At 37.6% G+C, this 26582-nt stretch overlaps 2 protein-coding genes across 2 annotated transcripts; one reads left to right on the top strand and one right to left on the bottom strand.

The window, feature by feature from the left end:
• Positions 1 to 1170: 1170 nt before the first annotated feature.
• On the bottom strand, positions 1171 to 3276 carry LOC116213184 (CASP-like protein 1B1). The gene is made up of 3 exons (XM_031548033.1): positions 2979 to 3276; positions 2680 to 2803; positions 1171 to 1714 (listed from the first exon to the last, which is right to left on the bottom strand). The coding sequence occupies exons 1-3, from the start codon at positions 3212 to 3214 to the stop codon at positions 1469 to 1471; spliced, it is 606 nt and encodes a 201-aa protein (XP_031403893.1). The 5' UTR covers positions 3215 to 3276; the 3' UTR covers positions 1171 to 1468.
• A 6909-nt stretch (positions 3277 to 10185) lies between these two features.
• LOC116214398 lies at positions 10186 to 13063 on the top strand. The gene is made up of 4 exons (XM_031549807.1): positions 10186 to 10439; positions 10539 to 10704; positions 10936 to 12714; positions 12908 to 13063. Exons 1-4 carry the CDS (start codon positions 10186 to 10188, stop codon positions 13061 to 13063), a joined length of 2355 nt encoding a protein of 784 aa, XP_031405667.1.
• Positions 13064 to 26582: the final 13519 nt, after the last annotated feature.

The raw sequence follows: 26582 nt of genomic DNA on the forward strand, positions 1-26582 counted from the left end.
AATAATAATTTTTCACTCATACATTTCCCTAACCATTTTTATAATCAATTTTTTAATAATAAATTTTCCATCTACTTTTACATCTATAAGAAACACACACACATATATATATATATATATTCTCACACATCAATATATTTGTCAATACTTGCAATCATTGCACGAAATCAAGTTGAGTTGGATTATAATCCAACTCAAAAACCAAGTGCAAGCTAAGTATGGGTGATTAATAAACAAAACGAATTTTCAATAGTCGCCTCAACTGAAATTAAAGTGCAAATATAAAATCGTTTTATCAGATTTTGACTCTCTTAGAAAAATTTAATGCATGGTGTAAACAGCACTTGGAAAAAGTCTCTTCAGGGAGACTCGTAAGAATGACTAAAATCTCTTTATATTTTTCGACGGCAATTTTGGTCCCTTCAGTCTGGGAGCCACCGATAGGTCAAATGCCCATCTCTTAAAACCGTATCTACAATGAGAAAAGAGTTCAGTTCGTTCACGTGTTCTTTGAACTAAAATCAAGAGATTTTCAGTTTGTTTCTCGTCATCGAGATTTCTCCCATACCTTATTATCCCCTGTAACCGAAAATATGTACGTAGATGTAGTATTTGAGAAACACCAGGTAGGATGGAGGCACGATATTTATAGTTCCACGGGATGCTTTAAAGAACGTGGAGCTAATGCATAAACCATCCTCGTTATGCCCTACCTTTGTCAGCATATCACGCATAATCTCTTCTATCTGTAAAAAATCAATGGGTAATTTGATCTTATATTTCCTTTTTCAGCAATACAGTGCCCATTTTTCATCTAATTTAATCAATTATGTGGCTAGGGAATCAAGGATAACATTATCAATTTATGAAGTAATTACCAATTATATATCTGCACACTTCCAATTTTCACCCCATTATCTAGTATCTTTTCTCTCTGTCCAATCCCTTCAACGTCCGATTTCTCCATCTTATATGTATATCTTTTATAAAACTTTTGTTTTTGACATCAATTTCTAATTGGAAAAAAAAAGAAGGGAACGCTGTTCGAACTTATACTGACCGCACGAACAATGTACGTGGATTCATATGTGCAATTTAATGTGGCCTCATAGATTTATGTTTAATCTTGGGAAGAAAGAACCAATTTCGATAAGATGGATAAAAGGAGGATTTACGTCCAAGAAGAACGGGGGGTAGCGGTATTGAAACTCGGGTTTCATCACATACAAAAGGACAGAAGTAAGACAACAGGATGTCACGTGACATAATAAAGATACCTAAAGAAAAAAAAAAACAGAGAGAAGCTCATTTCATCAAACAGAAGTCACACACGACATGTTTTAACTCATCTACCCATTTAATTATTATTATATCGAACATAAGTCACACACGACATGCTTAACTTATCTATCTTGCTTACTGATCATAGAGCGTAAAGGTTTCGGGAAGGAGTTGATTTTCCTAGCTACTACGGGATTGTTGTTGGCTGATTAGCAGGTTTGGGCTTCATGAGCCGGATCATGGACAAGGCAGATATGAGCGTCAGGAGGCTCAGCCCAATATAGGAAGCAATGAGGGCCCAGCCGCCCCGATCGCAGTAGGAATCGAATTTGTCACAGATTTTGTTCCACCGGGCATGCGAATTACCGCGCTTGCCAAGCTCTGCCATGAACGTCGCTGCTCCATCGCCAGCCGATGCTAGAACCACCGCCATCTGCCCCCACACATGGCAAAGTGTTATGTTTCTCATTGACTGAGACCAATATACGAAAAGATAAGATCCTAAAATATAGTTAGAACTAAGTAGTTGCTTTTTCCCTGTAATTTGTCAAAATTGACCTTTTTGCTCAGAAAAAAAAATTTAAAATTAATTCTCACTTTCCATCTCGATTTTTCTTTTCTTTTTCAAAATTTATTCATCCACAGAAAATTATAAGAATATGTTTACTATTGTTAAGCTAAAAAATCTTATGATGTGAACATAATTGGATTAATCACCATTAAATGACAAAATTATAGATAGAAAGCTCATTAGAAAAGAGAAGTTATAAATTAGAATATAAAAAGGAAATAATAGACTAATGAAAATTTGAGAAAACTAAAAAAGGAGCTTCTCTAACATACATACAGTTTGGAATAGTAAAGAATAAAAATTTTCATGGAAAAATCATGTCATTTCAATATAAGTAAACATGTTTTTTTTTTTAAGTTCCTAAACAGTTGAAGAACCCTTCAAAAATAAACAAGCCCACTAGATGACTCTCTCTCTTCTTTTTTTTTTTTGGAATGAAGCAGCTTGGCTATTTCTACTTTATGATTTTCCCCAAATCAAATTTTATTTATTCCACCAAAAAAAAACCTGTTTTGACTGTAAAAGCAAATATCCTCTTTTTCCCTGACAAATAGAACCATACATTGTCCAGTTCCAACATGGACTCGAAATTTCTTCCCAGATGTTTTCGATTTAATTTCTTTTTCTGTCCTTTTGTCTTTTCCTTTTGTCCAAATAAATCAAATGCATCAAAGTTGATAAAAGGGTTGATGTAGTATTCGTGTACTATATCAGTTCCTCGCTTGGAATTAAGAGATTCCAAGTCACTCTTATATTCTCGTTTATTTATTTTATGTTAGGTTCACAAAATTTTATTATAACAGGAAATATGTAAATATGAAAGGTACCATGTCAAAAACCGCAACGAGCACTAGACGCAGACCCTTGTAGTCAAGCTTATTTCCACAAATTTCCACCAATATCATCAATAGGTTGTGGAAACTAGCATTTGCATTTGCTATAACGAAGAACCTGCATTGCATAATCACTCATATAAGCTGCAACCATGTAAAACATGCACGTGTATATTAATTAAGATTGATGATCGCCTTATCCAGTCACACTGGTATTGCTGAAGATAATATATCATATTTTGTGCCATATATACTGTAGGCCCCTAATCGGGCGTGTTTGTGTAAGCTCTTACACGAATGCTGGGGTATGCTGAAACTTTGCGGTAAGGGTGAGCGTTATCGGAGTGCTCCCAATTGTGGCCACCACTAGTGTCTTAGTCTCTTTGTTGAGCGCCATCACGATCGTCGCTGATGCTGTAGCCAGAAATGCAACTATCCTTACCGTCAGCAGAAGCCACCGACCTTTCGGCTTTGAAAAAGGAACGGATTCGTGCTCACCCTCGGTCTTTCCACCGTTTTGGAGAGCCATAGAAGCGATGACAAAAGAAGGAATTAGGGTGGTTAGATTGATTGTGTGTGTTGGATGAGGCAAGAGAGAGGATTGGTTCTTATAGCATCCGGGGAAGGGAAAAATGGACCAAAATTATCATTTGTTCAGTGCCATAAGCTAGGTAGAGATAGTACGTTTTGGTTTTCTTTGGTAGTCTAACCATTCCTTTTAATTTCAATTTCTTTGTCTTGGTGGGTGGGAAAATATTAAATGCCTTGCCCCATCATGCGGTAATACTTATTTATTTGTTTATTTTGTATATAATGCAAAGCAAGTACAAGGAGGGCCAATTGGATTTTACATTGGTGGTTTTTGTATGTTTTCTTTATGAGGGACCTAAAACTAAATTAATCGATTGATTATCTCATAGTCTTTTTGGTAGCTAAATACTGCTGCCCAACCCCGTAAACTGCTAGGAAAACCCTTCTAGTTTTCTTAGAGCGGTTTCATGGGCGATGTGGCCGCAGGGGTCCGGTTTATCTCCCCTAAGTTAGGTTTAAGATAATAACTAGTGTTTTTCTTCTTTTTTTTTTAACCCACAAAAAGAATTACACCATTAATCATGAACTTTACTTGTTTCCCAAATTTAATATGAACTTTCTTTTTTTATCAAAGAAATGCATATTTTTTTTTTTTGCAAATCTCACCTGTTAATTTTTCCGTTTATTTTTAGTGACATGGCAAATGGTTTTCTGGCTTGGCACTAAAAAGTACTAAATAAATTGAATAAATTACACTGTGCAGTTACAGTTTTTTTTTAATACTTTTTTCGAGGCAGCACATTTCACTTCAATTTCGCCCGATGAAAGTTTCTTTCTTCTGCAAATTTTATTAACGAGCATAAAAAAGGTCCTTGGTGTGTGCCCGTTAAATAAGTGGGAAGAATTTATGAATTTTCGCTTAAAATAATAATGAATTTTTACAGAATTTAAGATTGATTTTTATTAATATATGATGGACCTAGCCATCCCAAACTCTCCCCAGCGTCCTCCATATGTATAGTGGTGGATTATTATGACCATAATAGACGTACTATCTAAACAATATATAATTTTATTTCAACATATAAAGATTAAAATAATAAATAAATATTTAGAACTGTCGTCAAATTTTAGAAAGAATTAAAATATCTTAAAATTATTATTCTTTTTTATGCAAGATTAATTTCATTGTTCGAGATGTTTGTTAGATGTTTGTATGCAAGTGTCGCATCATTCAGCATTATCAATATGTTTTTTTTTTCTAGTAAGTATTTAAAGCAATTATTCCTCTATAATTGTTATTTGAATTTGTAGTCTATTTTTCATATTAACTGAACAACCTTCTCCGCAGTTGTATATCGGCAAACGATGGAGAAAGGATTTAAGAATTTTATTTAATTTAAATTAGTTTATAAAAGATGAGATTCCTTACTGCATGAAGCGAGTAGAAATCTTAAATTTGGTGGAGGATGAGAAGCTTATTCGATGGTCAAAACGATTGGACTTGATGAGAAAGAATATATACAGAGGTGATATTTGAGTTCAAAAAGAACTCTAAATGGTCTAGAACAGTTTTTCCCTTGCTCGTAATTGAAAGTGTGAGAGAAAATAGATGAAATGAATAATTAGACTTGATGAAAAAGAATATATACAGAGGTGAGATTTGAGTTCGAAAAGAACTATAAATGGTCTAGAAAACTTTTTTCCTTATTCATAATTGAAAGTGTGAGAAAATAGACGAAAGGAAAAATAATTCCAATTCAAGAGAGAGATTGAGAGAAGAGGTGGGATTCAAATATTATTTTGCACCATATCTAGATGGAATTTTTTTTTAAAAAAAGCCAAATTAACACATTTCTTTTAGAGTTTTGCAATTTTTGAAATTAAAGTGGGGTCAATTGACCCCATAATCCTCAATGTAAATCCGCCCCTGGTGCTATGTCCGCTTTATGTGACATTTTCAAAGCAAATTGATGTTGTGCTATATAGTGAAAGAAATTAAAAAATTTCATGCTATTTGGTGAAATTAAAGTAAATTGTATTGTCTCATAAAAAAGATTAAATGAAAAATCTTGTTCTATGAAGTAATTTTCCAATATAATATAAATACATAAAATAATTCATAAAAGGGGCAAACATTCAAAAAAATTAAATAAAACTATAAAATTTTAGAACAATTCAAGAAAAATAAATTAAAATTCAGAGAAAATAAAAAATAAAACAACATAAGAAAGACTAATAAATATAACAAAAGAAAAGTAAAATTAAATTTAAAACATTAGAAATTCCAAAATAAGATAAAACGTATAAGAAATTTGGAAAATGCAAAAAAGTTCAAAAAAAGGAGAAAAATTCACAACAATTTTAACAAAATAGGAAATTAGAAAATTTTGGTAAAAATAAAATGAAATTAGAAAAAATCAAATCAAATCAAATATTTTGAAAATGAGAAATAGTAAGAAAATTAAAAAAAAATGTTAGTAGAAAATTTTAAATAAAGTTTAAAAAAAGAAATCTGGAAAAAGAAATCCAACTTTGCGGCCATACTGCTATCTTTTAGAAGGGATATCACGATTGAAAAAGTTACGTTCACAGTACTAGCCTCATTGAAGTTCAATAAGTTTGCTAACTGTTAAGAGCTCTAAAGGCGAAATTACCCCAACAATCGTGGGTCTGTTGCATTAATAGTTAAAAAAAAAATTCGTGTATTTTTATAATTAAAAAGTAATTCATATTAGGGAAAATATGCAGAGTTCATGATTAAGGCACAATTAACTAACCCAAATCAATATATAATATATAATGCCTAGAACAATAAATCAAGTCGCGCAACGTGTAATCGTTGGTCTCTCCAACTTCTGTCATGTGTCGCCAAAACGAATATTCCCATGTGGACTTCATCATGTGTCGCCATGTGTGAAACTATAATAATTAAATAATTATCATTTCACAAAGAAACAAATGCACAAAAAAAAATCACATATAACAATTACTTGGAAAGGTTATTTTTAATTAAATAGAATTACTTGAAAAAAATATTTTTATTAGATACAATTATCTTTATTAAATACAAATAATACTTACAAATAAGTATAATATAAGTTTATTTCATGTTGTTTTAACATTCGAATTAGTATATAATACATAATGCTTGAAGCAGTTAACCAGATCGCGCCACGTGCAATCATTGGTCTCTCCAGCTTCCACCATGTGTCCCATGTGGACTTCACCACGTGTCGCCATGTGTCGATCTATAATAATTAAATAGTTATTACTTCACAAAAAAAGCACATGCACAAAAAAATCACATATAACGAATACTTGGAAAAAGTATTTTTATTAGATACGATTATCTTTAGACAGATTTTACTTAAAGATATGTATAATATAAGTCTGTTTTATGTTGTTTTAACATTCGAATTGGTAGAATTGCAGTGACGAATTGATCGAATTACTCAGATGTTGCTGTTTATATAAGTATAAAAAATACCCCAAGACGCTAGAATTACATCGCTATATAATGTGAAATTCGAATCAATATATAATATATAATGCCAAGAACAATTAATCAGGTTGCGCCACGTATAATTGTTAGTCTCTCCAGCTTCCGCCATGTGCCACCAGAGCGAATGTTCCCATGTGGACTCCACCACGTGTCGCCATGTGTCGAACTATAGTAATTAAATAGTTATTATTTCACAAAAAACCAAATGCATAAAAAAATCACATATAACAATTACTTGGAAAATATTACTTGAAAATTTTATTTTTAATTAAATAGAATTACCTGAAAAAAAATATTTTTATTAGATACAATTGTCTTTATTAAATACAAATATTACTTACAAATAAGTATAGTATAAGTCTATTTCATGCTGTTTTAACATTCGAACCAATATATAATACTTGGAACAGTTAAACAAATCGTGCCACAGGTAATCATTGGTCTCTCCAACTTCCTCCATGTGTCGACAGAACGAATGTTCCCATGTGGACTTCACCACGTGTCACAAAAAAGCACATGCACAAAAAAATCACATATAACAATTACTTGGAATTATTTTTAATTAAATAGAATTACTTGGAAAAAATACTTTATCAGATACAATTGTCTTTATTAACTACAAATATTACTTACAAATAAGTACAATATTATTCTATTTCATATTTTTTTAACATTCGAATTGGTATAATTGCAATTCTGAATTGGTTGAATTACTCGAATGGTACTGTTTTAAAATTATAAAAGAATTACCCCCAAACATTGGAATGACATCGCTATATAATGTGAAATTCAAATCAATATATAATATATAATGTCTGAAACAGTTAATCAGGTCCCGCCATGTTTAATCATTGATCTCTCCAGCTTCTGCCATGTGTAGCCAAAACGAATGTTCCCATGTGGGCTTCGCCACGTATCGCCACGTGTCGAGCTATAATAATTAAATAGTTATTGTTTCACAAAAAAGCACATGCACAAAAAAAGCACATAGAACAATTACTTGGTAAATATCACTTAGAAAATTATTTTTAATTAAATAGAATTACTTGGAAAAAATATTTTTGTTAGATACAATTATCTTTATTAAATACAAATATTGCTTCCAAATGAGTATAATATAAGTCTATTTCGTGTTCTTTTAACATTCGAATCAATATATAATATATAATGTTTGAAACAGTTAACCACGTCGTATCACATGTAATCATTGGTCTCTCCAGCTTCCGCCATGTGTTGCCAGAACAAATGTTCCCATGTGTTCTTTGCCACGTGTCGCCATGTGTCTAGCAATAATAATTAAATAGTTATTATTTCACAAAAAAGCATATGCACAAAAAAATCATATATAACAATTACTTGGAAAATATTACTTTAAAATGATTTTTAATTAAATATAATTATTTGGAAAATATTTTTATTAGATACAATTGTCTGCATCAAATACAAATATTATTTACAAATAAGTATGATATAACTCTACTTCATGCTGTTTTAACATTCGAATTGGTAGAATCGCAATGCTGAATTGGTTGAATTACTCGGATGGTACTGTTTTTATAATTATAAAAATTACTCCCAAAACACTAGAATTACATCGGTATATAATGTGAAATTCGAATCAATATATAATATATAATGCATTGAATAGTTAATCAAGTCGCACCACGTGTAATTATTAGTCTCTCCAACTTCCGTCATGTGTAACCAAAACGAATGTTCCCATGTGGGCTTCTCCATGTATCGCCATGTGTCGAGCTACAATAATTAAATAGTTATTATTTCACAAAAAAGCACTTGCACAAAAAAATCACATAGAATAATTACTTGCAAAATATTACTCGAAAAAATTATTTTTAGTTAAATATAATTACTTGGAAAAATTATTTTTGTTAGATACAATTATCTTTATTAAATACAAATATTACTTCCAAATAAGTATAATATAAGTCTATTTCGTGTTGTTTTAACATTCGAATCAATATATGATATATAATGTCTAGAACAGTTAACCAGATTGCGCTATGTGTAATCATTGGTTTCTACAGCTTCCGCCATGTGCCGCCAGAACGAATGTTCCCATGTGGGCTTCGCCACATGTCGCCATGCGCTAGAAATAATAATTAATTTAATTATTATTTCACAAAAAAGTACGTGCACAAAAAAAACATGTAACAATTACTTGGAAAATATTACTTGTATAAATTATTTTCAATGAAATAGAATTACTTGGAAAAATATTTTTATTAGATACGATTATCTTTATCAAATACAAATATTTCTTACAAATAAGTATAATATAAGTCTATTTCATGTTGTTTTAACATTCGAATTGGTAGAATTGCATTTTCAAATTGGTTGAATTAATAGGATGTTACTATTTTTATAATTATAAAAAATCACCCCCAAAATGCTAAAATTGCATCGCTATATAATGTGAAATTCAAATTGGTAGAATTATAGCGTCGAATTGATTGAATTACTCAGATGTTACCAATTCTAGTTGTTAACTTTTGGATATTTTTATTTTTACTATTTTTTAAATTAAAAAAATCTCCAAAACACATCGAAAATATTTAATTATTATATAAAACAAATGCTATTTTTTTTGTTAAATACAATTATTTTTATTAGATACAATATTGCTTACAAATATGTATAATATAAGTCTATTTCATATTGTTTTAACAATCTAATTGGTATAATTACATAGAAAAAACTACTTTAATCGAATTTAGCATTCGAACTGGAAGAATTGCAGTGCTGTATTACACAGATATTACCAATTTGAATTACACATATTTTTATTATTGTATATTTTTATTATTATAGAATTGCAGTGATGAACATGGGAATTCAAATTTTAATGCGAATATGCTAGGATAAAATTAATTAACTGAAAAAGAAAATACTTTAATCGTGATGTGGAGGCCCTAGGGGCTGAATTTATGGAGAAGTTCGATGGCGCCAAGCCCGAGCTTTATAAACCTGGGAAGAAGTCCAATGAGAAGGGGAATTTGTCCAAGGTCAATGGAAGTCCAGGAAGTGAGAAATCAAGCTAAAATTCATCCAAACTGAAGCAGCCCTCATAAATGTCAAGTGGTTGAGTCATTTTATTCAAATAATGCCTTGAGAATGTTTTCAAGGCTTAGTTAATTGAGTCTAGTTGTCAGAAGTTGTTCATTTAGTGTGTTTTAGAGTCTCCATTGGTATTTTGGTATCGTAAGGGGCATTTATTGCTTGTTTGACTTGTTGTGCTGGAGTTTGATAGTTGTAAGCATATATGTATGGGGGTTGGACGAATTTGAGGTAATGAATTACTTTCTATTTCCTTTTCATATTGCTGAGCTCTGCTTAGTGTTTGTTCTATCCTTCTTTTGCTTGGTCTTGACGTGTTTGGGCTGAGTTCTGCCGATCCTCGTTGCGTTAGGTGGTATCAGATCTTGGGAACTCGCCTAGGTCTGTCCATGGCTGACGACGCTGGTCGGAACCGTGTTAACGCCGATGAGCGGGAGGCGGCTGACGTAGCAGCTCTTGGTCAACGAGTCGGGCAAGTGGAGCAAACACTCCACGAGATCCTCAACCGACTTAATGCTCTTGGGCTGCGTGATCGAGGCGATGCGGATGATGGTCGGGCGGAGAGAGTTGCACCCCGTGCACCTCAGTGTCTTCCTCGGAGGATGCTAGTGATCGATGACTCGGATGACGATGAGGAACTCTTGTTCGAGCGGGCACCTCGAAATCGGCATCATAGGGATCGACGCTAAGCTGATGATTTCAAGTTGAAAGTGGACATTCCGGTGTTCAATGGGTGCCTTAGCATTGAGGATTTCCTCGATTGGCTGTTGGAGGTGGAGCAGTTCTTCGAATTCATGGAGGTCCCTGAGGAGAAGCTTGTGAAGTTGGTGGCCTACCCGTTGAAAGGGGGTGCCTCAGCTTGGTGGGATCGAATGCAAGGAAACCGAGCTCTTGAAGGGAGAGGGCCCGTGAGGTGCTGGCAGGGTATGAAGCGGATTTTTGCCCCCTGATTATGAGCAACACCTCTTCTTCAAGGGCAACGATCCGTTGACGACTACAAGGAGAAGGGGTTCTTGCAATTGGCTTAAAGGAATGCGTTGAGTGAGTCGGAAGGGCAACAGGTGGCAAGGTACTTGGATGGGTTGAAACCCGTCCTTCGAGACAAGATAGGGGTTCAAATAGTTACCACCATCGATTAGGCACGGAGCTTGGCCTTAAAGGCTAAGTTGTTGTTGCAAGAGCGGAGGAGTACTTTTCGGAAGAATTTTGCTAATTCGACTCAGTCACAAGACGACAAGGGGCGAACTTTCTTTCTGGGATCTACAAGCAAATCCGAACAAGGGATAAAGGATAAGGTGGCCGAAAGGCGGGCTGCACCGGTTTCCGATAGTGTACGAAATTCGAATTCCTCCAAACAACAATCAGATCTCAAGTGCTACAAATGCAATCAGCCGAGGCACCGTTCAAGTGATTGCCCTTGTAGAAAGACATTGGCTGTAGTAGAGGCAGAAGATGATGTTGAAGACGTGCTTTGTAGTCCAGATGACGAGCAAGACGCGGGAGTATACGATGAGGATGATTATTCGCAAGCTCTCGTAATAAGGAAGTTGATGTTGGCCCCGAAGCAAGAAGATGAGTCTCAGCGGAACAAGCTATTTCAAACCCGTTGCTTGATCAAGTCTCGTCCATTTATTGTGATCATTAATAGTGGCAGCCAAGAGAACATTATCAGGAAGGCAGTGGTGGAGAAGCTGAAGCTGCCTATGGAAAAGCATTCCAATCCATACTCTGTTGGTTGGATTAAAGCCGTGGGAGAGATCCGAGTGAATGAACGCTGCAAGGTGCCGTTTTCTATTGGCCGCTACCGAGATGAGGTGTATTGCGACCTTGTGGATATGGAAGCGTGCCATCTTTTACTCGGGCATCCTTGGAAGTATGACAACGATTCAAAGCACTTGGGGCGTGACAACACCTATCAATTGGTGAAGGAAGGGGTGCGATACACTTTGTTGCCTATGTCTAAGAAGTCGAGCCCCAAAGCTGATGTGAAGGGAGATAGTACGGCTTTCCTGATTGAGTCACATTCGGAGCGAGAGATGGATGCGAAGTTCAAGGAGTCGGGAGAGATGCATATATTGATCGTAAAGGAGCTGCCTATTACTCAGCAAGAAGAGAAGACTCCCGAAGAAGTGCAAGCTCTACTAGCCGAGTTTGAGGAGATTATTCCTGATGAGTTACCTCCGATGCGTGATATTCAGCACCAAATAGGCTTGATCCCGGGAGCAAGTTTGCCAAACTTACCACATTATCGGATGAGCCCAAAGGAGAATGCAATATTGAAGGAGAAAATTGAAGAGTTGCTGCGAAAGGGGCATATTCGAGAAATCCTTAGCCCATGTGCGGTTCCAGCTCCACTAGTGCCAAAGAAGGATGGGAGTTGGCGTATGTGCGTGGACAGCCGTGCAATCAACAAAATCACGGTGGGTTACAAGTTTCCTATTCCTCGGCTCGATGATATGTTGGATCAGCTCCATGGGTCAGCGGTGTTTTCAAAGATCGACTTGCGGAGTGGATACCACCAGATTCGTATTCGACCAGGAGATGAATGGAAAACTGCGTTCAAAACAAGGGATGGCCTCTATGAGCGGCTTGTCATGCCATTCGGCCTTTCCAATGCCCCAAGCACCTTCATGAGGCTTATGAATCAGGTACTCAAGTCTTTCATTGGGCGTTTTGTGGTGGTATACTTTGATAATATCTTAATATATAGCAAATCAGCTGAGGAGCATTTAGAGCACTTGCATGAGGTTTTGCTTGTGTTGCGTGAGAACAAGCTTTATGTGAACATGAAGAAGTGTAGTTTCATGAAATCAGAGTTGTTGTTCCTCAGATTTATTGTGAGTGCTAATGGTATTCGGGTAGATGAGGAGAAGGTTTGGGCGATTCATGATTGGCCTACGCCGAAGTCAGTAGGGGAGGTTCGGAGTTTCCATGGCTTGGTTACATTTTATAGGCGATTTATTCGTGATTTCAGCTCTATTATGTCCCCAATTACTTAATGTTTGAAGAAGGGTAGGTTTCATTAGGGAAAGGAAGCTGATGAGAGCTTTGAATTGATTAAGAAGAAGTTATGTTCAACTCCCTGTGCTTGCTTTGTCGAGTTTTGATAAGCTATTTGAAGTTGAGTGCGATGCTAGTGGTGTGGGCGTTGGGGCTGTGCTTTCGCAAGAAAAGAGACCCATGGCCTTCTTTAGTGAGAAATTGAATGATGCTCGTCGGAAGTGGTCAACTTATGATGAGGATTTTACGCCGTCTTCCAATCTTTGAAGCATTGGGAGCACTATCTTATTGGGAAAGAGTTCATATTATACTCCGATCATCAGGCCTTGAAATACTTGAGCACGTAAAAGAGGTTGACTGGTGACATGCATGCTCGCTGGTCGGCTTTCATCCAAAAGTTTCCATTCAAGTTGGTGCATAAGTCGGGAGTAAACAATCGAGTGATTGATGCATTAAGCTGCCGGGCTGCTCTTCTGGTCGAAATGCGGGCTGAGTTGGTTGGGTTCGAAGAGTTAAAGGGCGAATAAGCACAAGATGAGGACTTCGCTGCCACATAGTCCAAGCTTGAAAGGCACGAAGAAGCCGGAGATTTCCATATTTTCAAGGGGTATCTAATGCGGGGAAATCAGCTATGTATTCCTCGAACGTCTCTATGCGAGAAGCTTATTCGGGACTTGCATGGAGGAGGTCTTGGAACACATTTTGGGCGGGATAAGACACTCGCAGTGGTATCAGAGAGGTTTTATTGGCTAAAGTTGAGGCGTGATGTGGAGAAGTACGTCCAAAGGTGTAGCGCGTGCCAAACTTCTAAGGGGCATTCGCAAAATACCGGGTTGTATATGCCGCTGCCTGTTCCCGAGGATGCTTGGGAGGACTTGTCCATGGATTTCGTGTTGGGTCTTCCTCGAACTCAGCAAGGTATGGACTCTATTTTCGTTGTGGTGGATAGGTTTTCCAAGATGCGCATTTCACCCCATGCCGCAAGACTACCGATGCATCAAGTGTGGTCCGGTTGTTCTTCAAGGAGGTAGTTCGCTTGCACGGCATGCTTAAGTCTATAGTGTCAGATTGAGATTCGCGGTTTCTTAGTCACTTTTGGCTTACTCTGTGGCGTATGTTTGACGCAACTCTTAAGTTCAGCAGCACCGCCCATCCTCAAACGGACGACCAAACTGAGTCCATGAATCGGACCTTGGGTAAATGATTAGGTGCATTTGTGGAGACAAGCCAAAACAGTTGGACTTTGTTATCTCGCAAGCCGAGTTTGCTTATAACAGCGTTGTCCATAGCGCAACGGGAAGGTCCCCATTTTCTATTGTCTACCAAAAGGTCCCTCGACATGCGGTGGATTTGCTCAAACTACCCAAGGGTGCCCATTCTAGTGTTGCAGCTGAGTCACTTGCCGAGCACATCCAAGAGCCAAGGGTGAAAGTTAAGGATAAGCTCGAGGAAGCTAATGCAACGTATAAGAAGGCGACATATCAGCATTGACGGGAAAAGCTCTTTTCGGATGGTGATATGGTTATGGTGTTTCTTCGGAAGGAGAGGTTACCGGTTGGAAACTACAACAAGCTCAACCCGAAAAAGTATGGTCCTTATAAGGTGCCGAAGAAAATCAATGATAATGCCTACGTCATCGACCTTCCAGCGTCCATGAACATTTCCCGCACTTTTAATGTCGCAGATATTTTCCCATATTTTGATTCACAGGAGCCATTGTATCCGGAGCTACCAAGCTCGAGGTCGAGCTTTTCTCAAGTGAGGGAGATTGATGTGGAGGCCCTAGAGGCTGAATTTATGGAGAAGTTCGATGGCGCCAAGCCCAAGCTTTATAAACCCAGGAAGAAGTCCAATGAGAAGGGGAATTTGTCAAAGGTCAAGGGAAGTCCATGAAGTGAGAAATCAAGCTAAAATTCGTCCAAACTGAAGAAGCCCTCATAAATGTCAAATGGTTGAGTCATTTTATTCAAATAATGCCTTGAGAATGCTTCCAAGGCTTAGATAACTGAGTCTAGTTGTCAGAAGTTGTTCATTTAGTGTGTTTTAGAGTCCCCCGTTGGTATTTTGGTATTGTAAGGGGCATTTATTGCTTGTTTGACGACCCGGGGTTCCCTAAAAGAGATTAAAGCCGATCACTTGGTTTAATCGGAGTAATAATTCGGGTTCTTGTGTTAAAATGGATAATAGTGTATATCGACACATGTCACGGGGATCAAGGGTGATTAACTCATTAATTGAGTCTTAGGATTCAAATTGATGGTCAAATTAAATTAACATTGAGGGATTAGGATCACTCCGTAGAATTTTGGGGATTAATCGGCTAATTCACGTAAATATGGCCATGTGAATAAAATCGAAAAACTGCAAATAAAATAAGTAGACATAGGAAATTACGTTAGAATTTTTCTAAGTTAGAGGCCCTAGGCCCATTTTTCTCTTTTGGGCCTTAGGCCCATTTCTATGTCCACTTGGTCCTTTATGTGAATGTTGGCCTGAATGTATAGCCTATGTATTGATTGGCTTGAAGGTATGACCCTTTTCATTCTTTCTTGACTCGAATGTGTGGCCCGTTTTGAGTCGAACTCTATAATTGTATAAGCACGTGTATCTTGCGAAGTTTATAATTCATTATTTAATTTTCTTGTACATTCGTGAATGTAGACCCGACCCTATGATTAAATAACTCGACTTTGACGATAAAAAGTGTTAGCACTATTATGAGCCCAGGAAGGTACCAAAAGGGCAAGTTATTGGTTTGAGGGCCTCTAATATCGTAACAAAGTCCCAAGACTCATTTCTCTGGTTAAAAAGATTGAGTCGAACTTAAAATCCTTAAGCAATTAGTATCATGATCCCGTATGTGACTTTAGGTGGCTCACCGGTCAAATTAAACGGTGTAGTGGCGACTCCATTCCCGAATTGGGTCTTAGGCTACATGTACTGATAGAACACCCCGAGATCGGCGGCAAAGTCCTAAAAATGACACCCGCGCGACAGGGGATTGCCTCAGCTGATGGAGTACCACGACTCGCTGAGGCGTGCCATGGACCTCCCTCAATACTTGAGGGGTATGAGGGAGTGGTCCTCTGTCCTCTATGGAAGCGTCTCCGGCATGGTTGACAGCATCGAGGTGAAGGGCACCTCCCTTAAAACCAGGGGCTGTCCCCTTGGGGTGAAGGGTACTGCCCAAATCCTGACGGCGCTCACTGGCATCGTTCGGGACCTGTTTACTCGGATGCCCAAAGTACGTGCTGGCATTTGAGGAGAAGAAGCTTCCGACCACTCCGTTCATGGTGAGTGGTGCCGATGTTCAGGGATCTCCCCTCCGAACTTTCAAGTCGAAGCCTCTACTGCTCCTGCCTTTGTTGTGCAAGAGCAAGAAGATGAAGAGGAAGAGGAGGCAGATGAAGCAGATGGAGAGGAATATGATGTCGCCCTGAATGATAACGTCCTCTCCTCTTCGGAGGACGAGAAGTACTCCCCTACTCTCCCAAATCTCTCAAATGGTTTCAAGGAGAGACCAAATTTTTTTCTGATTTGGACTAGGGTAGAATTAAGAAAAATCAGTCCTTTTCTTCCTTTTATTTTTTTTATATTGTAATTATAAAAGTCAATGAAATGAAATCAAATATTTTAAGTAATCTCCATTTCAATTCCGAGCAATATATCTAGCATATCAATACTTCGACATGCACCAACATTTCCTGATGATGTCGTTTAGACGCTCCTAACTTGGTCCTCAAGTCAACCTTCTAACTTGCTCGAAGTGGCTTAATTACTTTAGATAAGATTGGAGATCTTTAATAAACCCACGTGCCCCTTTGATCGGGACACGTGTAACTTAATCCGAGTCTTCTTGCTGCGGTTGTCTCCACTACTAGGCCTAACTGATCCATTACTCATCTCGAGCAACCATGGGGCAAGGAAAGAATTTAACGTTTGCAACGGATATGTATGATCCTCTTGTTTTTGAATTTGAGTCCCCAAGTGGTCCTTCATTTCTTAATCTTCCTGAAACATCTAACGATTAGATTTCTCTGCCCTCGACCAAGAAAAAATCTCCTGAGCCTATTGAGGTGAGATCTTTAATTCATTTTCCTTGAACTGACTTCCCATTTGTCTGCTTTCTTTTCACAAAATTGTGATTATCAGGAAGTCATGCTCAACAAGAAAGGAAAAGTCTGCATTTCCCAATTCCCTCAATGGCTCCAGGAATTGATGGCTGAGCATAAATTAGGCATCTGTAAAGCTGTTGACGCTGGTAGCTACCGCCACATCCAGCGACTAAAATGCCGGATGTCCTTCATTGCTATCGCTGATGTTAAACCGAAAATGAATGCCTGGCTTAGCATAATCAAGGATACTCTCAAAGCATTGCTCAAGGCCAAACAAACCTCCACTGGTTACCAAGATGCCAATGACTCGTCCAACCATTGGTCGGAGGAATTATGCAAGTGGACCCAAAAATGTATCAAGTGCAAGTTTGATACTGAGATTAAGGCTTCAAGGAACTCTCTCCTCTCCTGTGCGGTAGAAAACTATGACGCATAACTTTATCCTTGCGCCTTTGATTACTATCGCCAGGAATTAGCTCATGGCACCAATAGGATGGCCGGAATAAGTGAGCAATTCAGTTTTGCCAAGTAGAAAATGTCTAAAGCAGAGGAACACCTGGCTTATTTGCATGGCAAATGTCAACGCTCTTGTGCCCTTCTGCTTATTATAGCAGAGAGTGCATATCATTTGATCAACAAATTTTGCTCTGAATTTTTTGAAGAAGCTGCTTCACCCACCTCCTACTACTTGGATTAGCCGTTTGGTGATTATGATGGAGAAGATAAAAGTAGAAGGATCCACCTTGCCAGGCTTGGTAGATGTAATCTTTTGATATTATTTTAGTATTCTAGTGTTTACTAGCTATTGTTGCCTGTCATTTCTGTTACTCCGAAGGACAGCCGTTTATGTGTACTTTGCTTTTCCTTATATATGAATGACTTCAATTCAGACACTAGCATTCCAGATATTGTTTCCACAATTCATGATACATTTCTTGAATCTCCTTTGAATACTTGTCCCAAATAGATGGCATAAATTTCTTCAAATATTTGCCATTCATTTGCCTAGTCACTTGCGGTTGATCAGGTTTACTGATTAGATAAGTCTTCTTACTCATCACTAATTGTACTTGATAAGGTCTCTCCCAAGTAGGTGACCATTTTCCTAGTACATGGCTTTTATGACCTATTAGGAAAATTATCTTCCAGTCCAAGTCACCGATCTTAAATGATTTTGAGTGTACTTTCTTATTGTAAGCGCATTCGGCTCTGAGTTTCTGGCACCTGATCCTGTCAAGAGCCCTAACCCTCTTGACATCCAAATAGCCAATTCAGAGATCAGTACTCCTCAATACTCCTTCTCACTGAGGTCTTAGAACACAACTCTGAATGATTCCGCCACCACCTCTCTCGGTAGTACAACTTCTAATCCTAATGTAAGTGAGTAAGGAGAGGCTCTAACATACTCTCTTGTTGTGTTCCTATAAGCCCATAACACATCAATTAGCATTTCGTGCCAATTACGAGAGTTTTTATCAATAGTGTTTTGAATAATAGCCCTTTGAATAAACTTGTTGGTTGATTTAGCTTGCCCATTGGCCTGTAGGTAGTATGCTGATGAATGAACCAACTTAATACCAAAAGTATCGACAAATTCTTGAATTTCTCCTTTAGTGAAGATGGTTGCTTGGTCAAGTGTAATAGTTTGAAGAAGTCCAAACCGAGATATAATCATTTCTTTAATGAATTGAATCACATTTTTCTGATTAATGGCTTTATATGGCTTAGCCTCTACCCACTTTGTAAAATAATCAGTGGTGACTAAAATATGCGCGTGCTGCTTACTTGAAGCAGGATTGATCTCTCCGATAATGTCCATAACCCAACCTCTAAATGGCCAAGGTTTGATGATGGACTTTAATTTCGTTGCCGGCGCTCCAGTAATATTGCTAAACTTTTAACATGTTTCATAACCTTTATCATAATCCAAACAACTTTTATACATTTGTGGCCAATATATACCTTGTCTTCCGAGAACTTGTTTCATTTTGTCTCCAGTAAGATGGGCCCCACACAATCCTTCATGAACTTCTGCTATCACTTTATGGGCGGTATCCCAATCAAGGCATCTTAGAGGCATGCCATTTACCGTCTTCTTATATAGTTCATCTCCTACCAAAATATAACTTTTGCCCTGAATGCCTTCTCTGCTAGATGTTACATTTTGCAATTGGTCGATGATAGGTTTTCTCCAATCACCTATTCCAATCTCCAGAACACACACCTCATGTTCCTCACTTTGTTCTGTACTTAGAATGAGTTCACCATGCTCAATGATAGCATGTTAGGCTAGGTGATCAGTGGAAACTTCTATTCCTGATGCCATTTGAGCCAAACAATAAGCTTGCTCGTTGGCAGCTCTCGGGGTGTGACTTGATATCACATCGTCAAAGCTTTTAAGCCTATTTTTTTTACGTTTTCTAAACATCTTGCAAGCACTTGATTTTGGCACTTGTAAATCCCAACAATTTGGTTCATCACCTACTGAAAGTCTCCTCTAATTTCCACGGTCCTATCACCCAATTGTAACAATTGGAGCTTCATATTCTGCTTGGTTATGAGTGCATTCTTCTGGAATAGGACACGATATTTGGATAGTGATCCCAATTGGTGATTTGATTACTACACCTATTCCTCTTCCTTTGCTATTCGTGGCACCATCATATCATAGTTTCCACGGTACAAGTTTAATATAGGCAGCTTCTTTACAAAAATAGCTAATAAAATATGTTATAGCATGTCCTTTTATGGCTGTTTGCTTTACTACCTTAATATAAAATTGACGCAAATAAAGCCTCCACTTACTTAACCTCCCTTGTGTAAAAGGAATATCAAATAAGTACTTAGGGACATAAAGCGCACTTATTACCTTAATTTCATAAGCTAAGGCATAGTACTTTAATTTCTTAATAGCAAAGTATAATGCTAAGCATATATGTTTTGTAAGAGGATATCTTTGCTCCGCATCATTCATTAACCTACTAAGGTAAAAGACAACATGTTCTTTTCTTTCATCATCATCTTGTGCTAGCGTAGCCCTTATGGACTTTTGAACAATCGATATGTCAAGTTTCAATGGTTTCCCGGGTTTTAGAGCAACTGACACGGGTGGAGAACTTAAGTACATTTTGATTTCATCAAAGGCCTTTTGGTGTTCTTCGACCCATACAAATTCATCCTTGTTTTTGCTTTAAACAAAGATGAGAAAGGTTATGCCTTAATGGCCAAGTTAGAAATGAACCTTCTTAAATAATTCACTGATCCAAGGAACCTCTGTAATTCTACTATTGATCGAGGTGGTTCAGCTTCTAAAATAGCTTTGGATTTGTTAGGATCAATTTCAATTCCTCATTTGTGAATGATAAATTCAAGAAATTTTCCTGCCTCAACAGCAAAAGCACTTTTGAGGGTATTTAGCTTAAGCTTATGTGTTTGCATTTTAATGAATGTTTGCTCCAATTTGGCTAAATGCTTATGTTTCTCTTTGGATTTGACAATGATATCATCAATGTACACTTCCAAAGTATTTCTAATGTGGTCATGAAAAATGACATTCATAACTCTCTGATAGGTGGCTATCACATTCATAGCTCTCTATGTTGTTGGAGCAACGAAAAGCGGTTTTATGAACATCATTTTCGTTAAAATAGATTTGATTATATCATGAATACCCATCCATTAAAGTCATGATCTCATGGCATGCTACCGAGTCAATCAACACATCTGCGATAGGCATAGAATATTCATCTTTGGGAGTGACTTTATTAAGATCTCTGAAGACAATATAAATTCTGATTTTGCCATTCTTCCTTTTGATTGGGACTATGCTTGATATCCTTTCGACATATCTCATTAGCTGGATATATCCTGATTTGACCAACTTGTCAATTTCCTTCTTGATTGGAGTTATCAAAGCATCCTACGTAGTCGGAGCCAATTGTTTGACTGGTATACAACCAGGAATTAAAGGTAAACGATGTTCTACTAGACTTCGGTCTAGTCCGGGCATTTCATTATAATACCATGCAAAACATCTTTATACTTTCCTAGGAGTTCAGTAAGCGATTGTTTGAACTCATTATCTCAGTGTTTACATATCATGATTATCCTACCTTCACTGGGATTTCCTAACTCAATTTCTTGTAGCTCATTAGTGTCAGTGAAAGTGGGTTGTTTACTCGCCTCATTGATTTTTGTTGACTTCGAACCGAATCGGTGTAACTCTGAATGGTCCAACAAGTTTGAGTCTGCGTATTTATCAACATGTTTTTTTCTTTTGCAATAGAAACTCGAGTTCAAATTCTGGACGTGAATAAGCTTCCACAAGATCTAACATGAGCAGATGCGATGCGGGTAAACTGGTAGTAAATTTACGCAAACAAAAGTATCCACTTTACTAATGTATAAACAAGGTCTGGAATACGTAGTTTTGTACATGATACAAAATATGTATCCATAATAGAAATTGCAATAAGTCGGAATTTTCAAAACATAAAGTTGTCCTAAAGCCCTCTTAAACGATCTTGTCACCAACAGGGTGACAAGATTAAAGGTATGCTATGAGTTGATTGAATTCATTGGAGATTGTTCTTCCCAAAGCTAGGGGTGAGAACATATTTTGAGCTTCCTCGACTAGCTTTTAGGTCATGTCCTCTTCCAAAAAGTTCATGGCACCAGATTCATTGAAGTCTTCGTCAGAAATTAGCTCATCTCCTCAAACATCATCATTATCACCTGTGTTAGCCACACAAATGTCATATATGAAAGGACTTGGGTTAGCATATACAGCCTCATAGCCATGTCTATTTTAGAGATAAAGCATTTGATGTAAAGAAGATGGAATGCAAGAAGTAGCATGGAAGCATTCTCTTCCCAATAGTACTTTGTAGGTTGATCGAGTATCTACCACAAAGAAGGTAGTAGGTCTTGTATATGTTCCCACTGTTGCAGGGATTTTAATCATACCTTTTGTTTTAAGGCCTAATTAAGTAAACCCACAAATCATCACATCTACGGGCTTTCGTTTGAAAGTCTTACTTGACATTAAATTCACAGCAGCCCCATTATCTATTAGGGTCTTATCAATAGTGAATTTACCTATTTTACTAGTGGTAAAGAGCGCTCGGAGATGACTAGAAACACTATCGTTTATTGGTCTAGCAAAACATAAATAGAAAAGTTCTTCAAAATCTTGACCTGATTTCAATCCTTCCTCAATCATCTCATCAATTCCACCTAAGTCCAGTTCCTTACTGGCAAGTGTGTTTTTTCCATATCATCCTTCAAGCCCCTTGGTATTATGCCTGGAAATCAGTTGACAAAATAGACACCATGTTGCATTCCACTAGTGAGGGAACCTCCTCCCTTAGGTCAGTTGGCATGTTTTCACCTTCCTCTCTTTCCAAAGGTTTATGTGTCCTTTTACTCTTGCTTTTGGTTTCCATGACAGGCGCTTCAATCTCCATATCTTTAGTCCCATATATTTTTGTTTTGTCAGAGGACTATATTTTGACTTTAAGGCAGCCATGCTCAGTGGTTATATAGAAGATCTTGGTCTATACCTTTTTCTTTTTACTCCTATACCCAGTATGTTTCACAATCTTCTTCCCAACCACTGGAGTAAACCTCATAGCTAGATTGTTGTCTAAGAAACTAGAGTCCATGGTCTCTGCCTTTAGCAACCTGCTTGACATATGCATTAGGCTGAATTTTTCATGCTTCCATTGGCATCATAGGGGCATAGGCTTTGGTGCTGCAATTGGTCTCCTAAGGGATCGTTCAATCTTCAGACTAGTCTTGGCCACATAAGTTACCATCCTCCTAATACAGGGGTTACACATGTGATACATGAGTGTTTTCACTCAATCTACCAACATATGCATGGTGTATTCTTTGTGCCTAAGTTGCTGCCAATAATCAGGAGTTGAAGCTGATAATGTCTCCACTAATGTTTCTAACAGACCTAGAGCAACAAACGGCTTAGGTGAAATGTTCAAATCCCTCTTTCTTTTTTTAATCTTATTATAGATCACGCTTCAAAAGACCATGCATTTATCTATAGTGTGACTCTCATTATGATTTCATATGCAGAATCTGTCGCGTTGTTTCGCTGGGATATCCACCACGACAGGAAACTAGAGATGTCCAGTAGCTACCATGTAGTCAAACAGCCCATTAACACGGGCTATTTTATTTTTGTTCGCCTACCAAGCATCAACATCATTATGATCAAATGAGTTGGAACCAATTATTTCAATCATATTGATGTCCTGAATGACCGAAAATGGATCTTTATCAACAGCTATATCAGATTTCTTTCTAGGGAATTTGAGCTCTTTGGACTCAATCTCGTCTTGATTCAAGTTTTTGAATATAGCGCACCTGATAGTAGATGAGTAAAAGAATCATGTCATTTGCAATAATCCCTACCCTTCAAGTCATGATCATTAAGAACTTTTTGTTTACTTTTGACCTTAATCTTGCCATTAGCCTTAAGCCAATCGAAGATCTAGAATGAATATTTTCTTCAGTCTTATCTCTGACTTATTTTTGGCTTTGATATCTCTATGGGTCAAGGCTTTACAAACAATGGAATCTCCCTTAACAACTTCAGCCATATCAACATCATATTCTTCATTATCAAAGTCGAAAATGAATATAATAATGTTGATAAAAGACAAGAACATTCTTTTTATCGGTCTCTTTTTGTTTTAGCAAATCCTAATGTTACAAAGCTCTAGTGGCTAACTCATATAGACATGCAAATTTAAAGCCAATGAACTTGTCTCTAAGGTCTATACGCATGCCTTTATAGCCCATGGCAGCATAGTCTATTTCAGAAAGCATTGCCTGACATTTTGATTTTTGCTTTCTTAAATCTCTTAATTTAATCCTTAACGGTCTCCTTATTCTTTTGTCTAATTTTGGCCAAGTCTCATACAGTTACTCCTAAATCAAATTTGGAGAAGTGTAAAGCAAACCTTGTTTCATATCTTTCCAAGTATGAATAGACCTTTCAAGAAGATACAAACACTATGAAAGGCTGATTCAGTCGAGGACATTAGGAACATTCTTAACTTTAGAGCCCCATTATTCGAAGCCCCCTTACATTAGCAAGTGAACCTAACCGGGTGTTCAACAACCATAATGTTATCCTCCCCAAAAAATCTAGAGAAGTCAGGGATTTTATATCATGAAGAAAAAGACTCATCATCCACTCATTCAGGATGGGGTGGATTAGGCAATTGAACCAGCACTGGATCAGAAGTGATTGTGTTAGCCCTTCCATCCATAGTAATGGTAGTTGGTTCTACCCTAGGCATTTCATTCCTAGCCTCAGCCTCAATTTTTGGCATTCTTTTCTTCTGGAGTTGTATCCAGTCTATTCTTAACACTATTTCTATAATCAGTAGGCCTGAAAATCACTGTAGGTAGTTTTGAAATCCTAGGAATAACCTGTTGTTCTAGTCCTAGCATTATGAGGGTAGGTTGACTCAAATGGCCTAAATTTAGGGTCTGTACCATTGAAATAGGAGGAGGTAGAATAATTTGGCCAACTGCTCCCTCTACTGCCACTATTCCTGAATGAACCCTCTGGCTCTCTCGGAGTAGAGTCTAAGAAGTGAACTCGACAACTGTTGGCTCTAGGACCATCATTACTAGAATTTGCTACCCTTGGAGGGGGATATGAAGCACTAGCGGGCCCGGGATCGAACATAGGTTATTGAGTTTTTTTTTTTGATGACAATGGGTTGCCCAAAACCTTGTTGGGCAATTTCTTTGGCTAAATTAGCTAGCGTTTCATGTAGATCATATCTAACTTCACCAATCTGGGATGTGATCATCGAATCAACGTGTCGCATCACATTTTGCATCTCATCTCGAGAAGTACTCTTCCCTTGAAAGATACTTTGATAAGTTTGGTCAAACATAGACTTATATCTTTCCAATAGATCTCGAATTTCATTATGAGAAATCGTTGATTCAGTCCGCAAGTTATCGCTAGACTATTATGCTCGGTGACTAGGTGAAGTTTCAGCCTCAATCTGGGGAATGTCTCTCTAGAGAGTTTGTTTTGACTTTAGGTCAGTTCTTGGTTGAGAAACAACAAGGTGATTCTCAAGGTCAACAACTACATTGGTTCCCTAATATGTAGTTAAGGCTACAGTCTCCTGTGGGCTAGGGAGATCAGTGTGACCCTCATTTAACACGCATGAACTGCGATTATGCTTTCTAGGTGGCGTCTCACTAAAGACTTAAATATCTACTCCCACTATGGTCGCCAGAGAAACTGTTTGCGAATTTCGGTAGATTAGAGAAGGCAATTTCAACGGAGAATTTCTTTCCAGTCCAAACCCTATGGATTCTTTTTAGAAATGCCTTGCATACAAGGACTTCGTGATAATAGAGAGAAACACGCAATTGCAAAACAATTAAACGAGAATGGATTGCAATTTTCAATAACAATATGGAAATTACAATTAGAACATTGAAAAGACAATAAACCCAAAATAAAGTTACAGAGGATAACTTACTCTGTTTTCCATTGACAAAGATAGTTTAGGTTCTGAAAACCTTGACTCAAGCGCATCCAAGTTCAAAGATTTGGAAGAATTGCAACCACGTTGAGATGCTCGGAAGCAAATACCATGGGATGGTGACAACCTTCCTAAACAAGGACTAATGGAGTAGTAACCGTGTCATTGAGGATTACTCCTACCGCCACAGATTTTGAACCTAAATCGTTGAGGGACAAGCCCTACCGCTACAAGTTCAGTTATCTAAATTACTCTACTCCTAAGATAAAAGGGAATATGCTCCTGAGCTAAGATAAGTTGTAATAGGTCGATAGTTGTGTGTTCAGTTATGTCTTGTTCTAGGAAATCAACTAGTATTTAGAGGCCTCCAAGCTCCCCTAGTTGTTTCGCTTGTTCCCTTTAAGGTGGAGATCATGGGCAAAGTGGCTGAATCAAATTTCCTTGTTGAGTAAGGAGAGTCATTGTGTGCTCCGTTAATCACTGTCTATGTCGTATCTTCCATGCATATTTTCCACGTGATCGTTGTCAGCACCCCATTTCGGTCCATCGGCTGTAGGGAGACAAAATCGTCATTTTTCCAATTTATTACCTTTTCTAAAAAAGAAAAAAAAAGAAAAAAAAATAATTTAATTAATTAATTAATTTAAATTAAATTATATATATATATATATGTATCATATAAAAAAAAAAGTTTCAAATCCCGGGCAGGCCGGGCAGGGGCCGGGCAGCGTTGACCAGCTGCCCGTGACCCGCCGGCCATTTAATTAAAAAAAAAAAAAGATTCGGGCAGACCGGGCAGCGCTCGCCGGCTGCCCGCGATCCCCGCCGGCCCAGGAATCCCCAAAATCGGATTTCCGCGATTTTCGGCCAAATCGGCCGAAATCTTAACGGAAAATGGGATGGAATTGAAATTAAATGAACAGAAAGTTAATTGGAGAGGGGAGGAACACGACCCAGTGAAAACAAACGGAAAATTGGCTCTCGATTTGGCGAATTTGGAAGTTGAAGAACTCGGAACTCTCGTCGGAAAACCGTGGCTTTTCCCCCCGATTCCGACTGATTAAGCGCCGGTGAGGTCCCGATCGACCACGGCGGAGGGCCGGTGGTGTCCAAAGCTATCTCCCGCGTCCATTC

This window comes from Punica granatum, chromosome 7, assembly GCF_007655135.1.
Source record: "Punica granatum isolate Tunisia-2019 chromosome 7, ASM765513v2, whole genome shotgun sequence".
NCBI classification, from domain to species: domain Eukaryota; kingdom Viridiplantae; phylum Streptophyta; class Magnoliopsida; order Myrtales; family Lythraceae; genus Punica; species Punica granatum.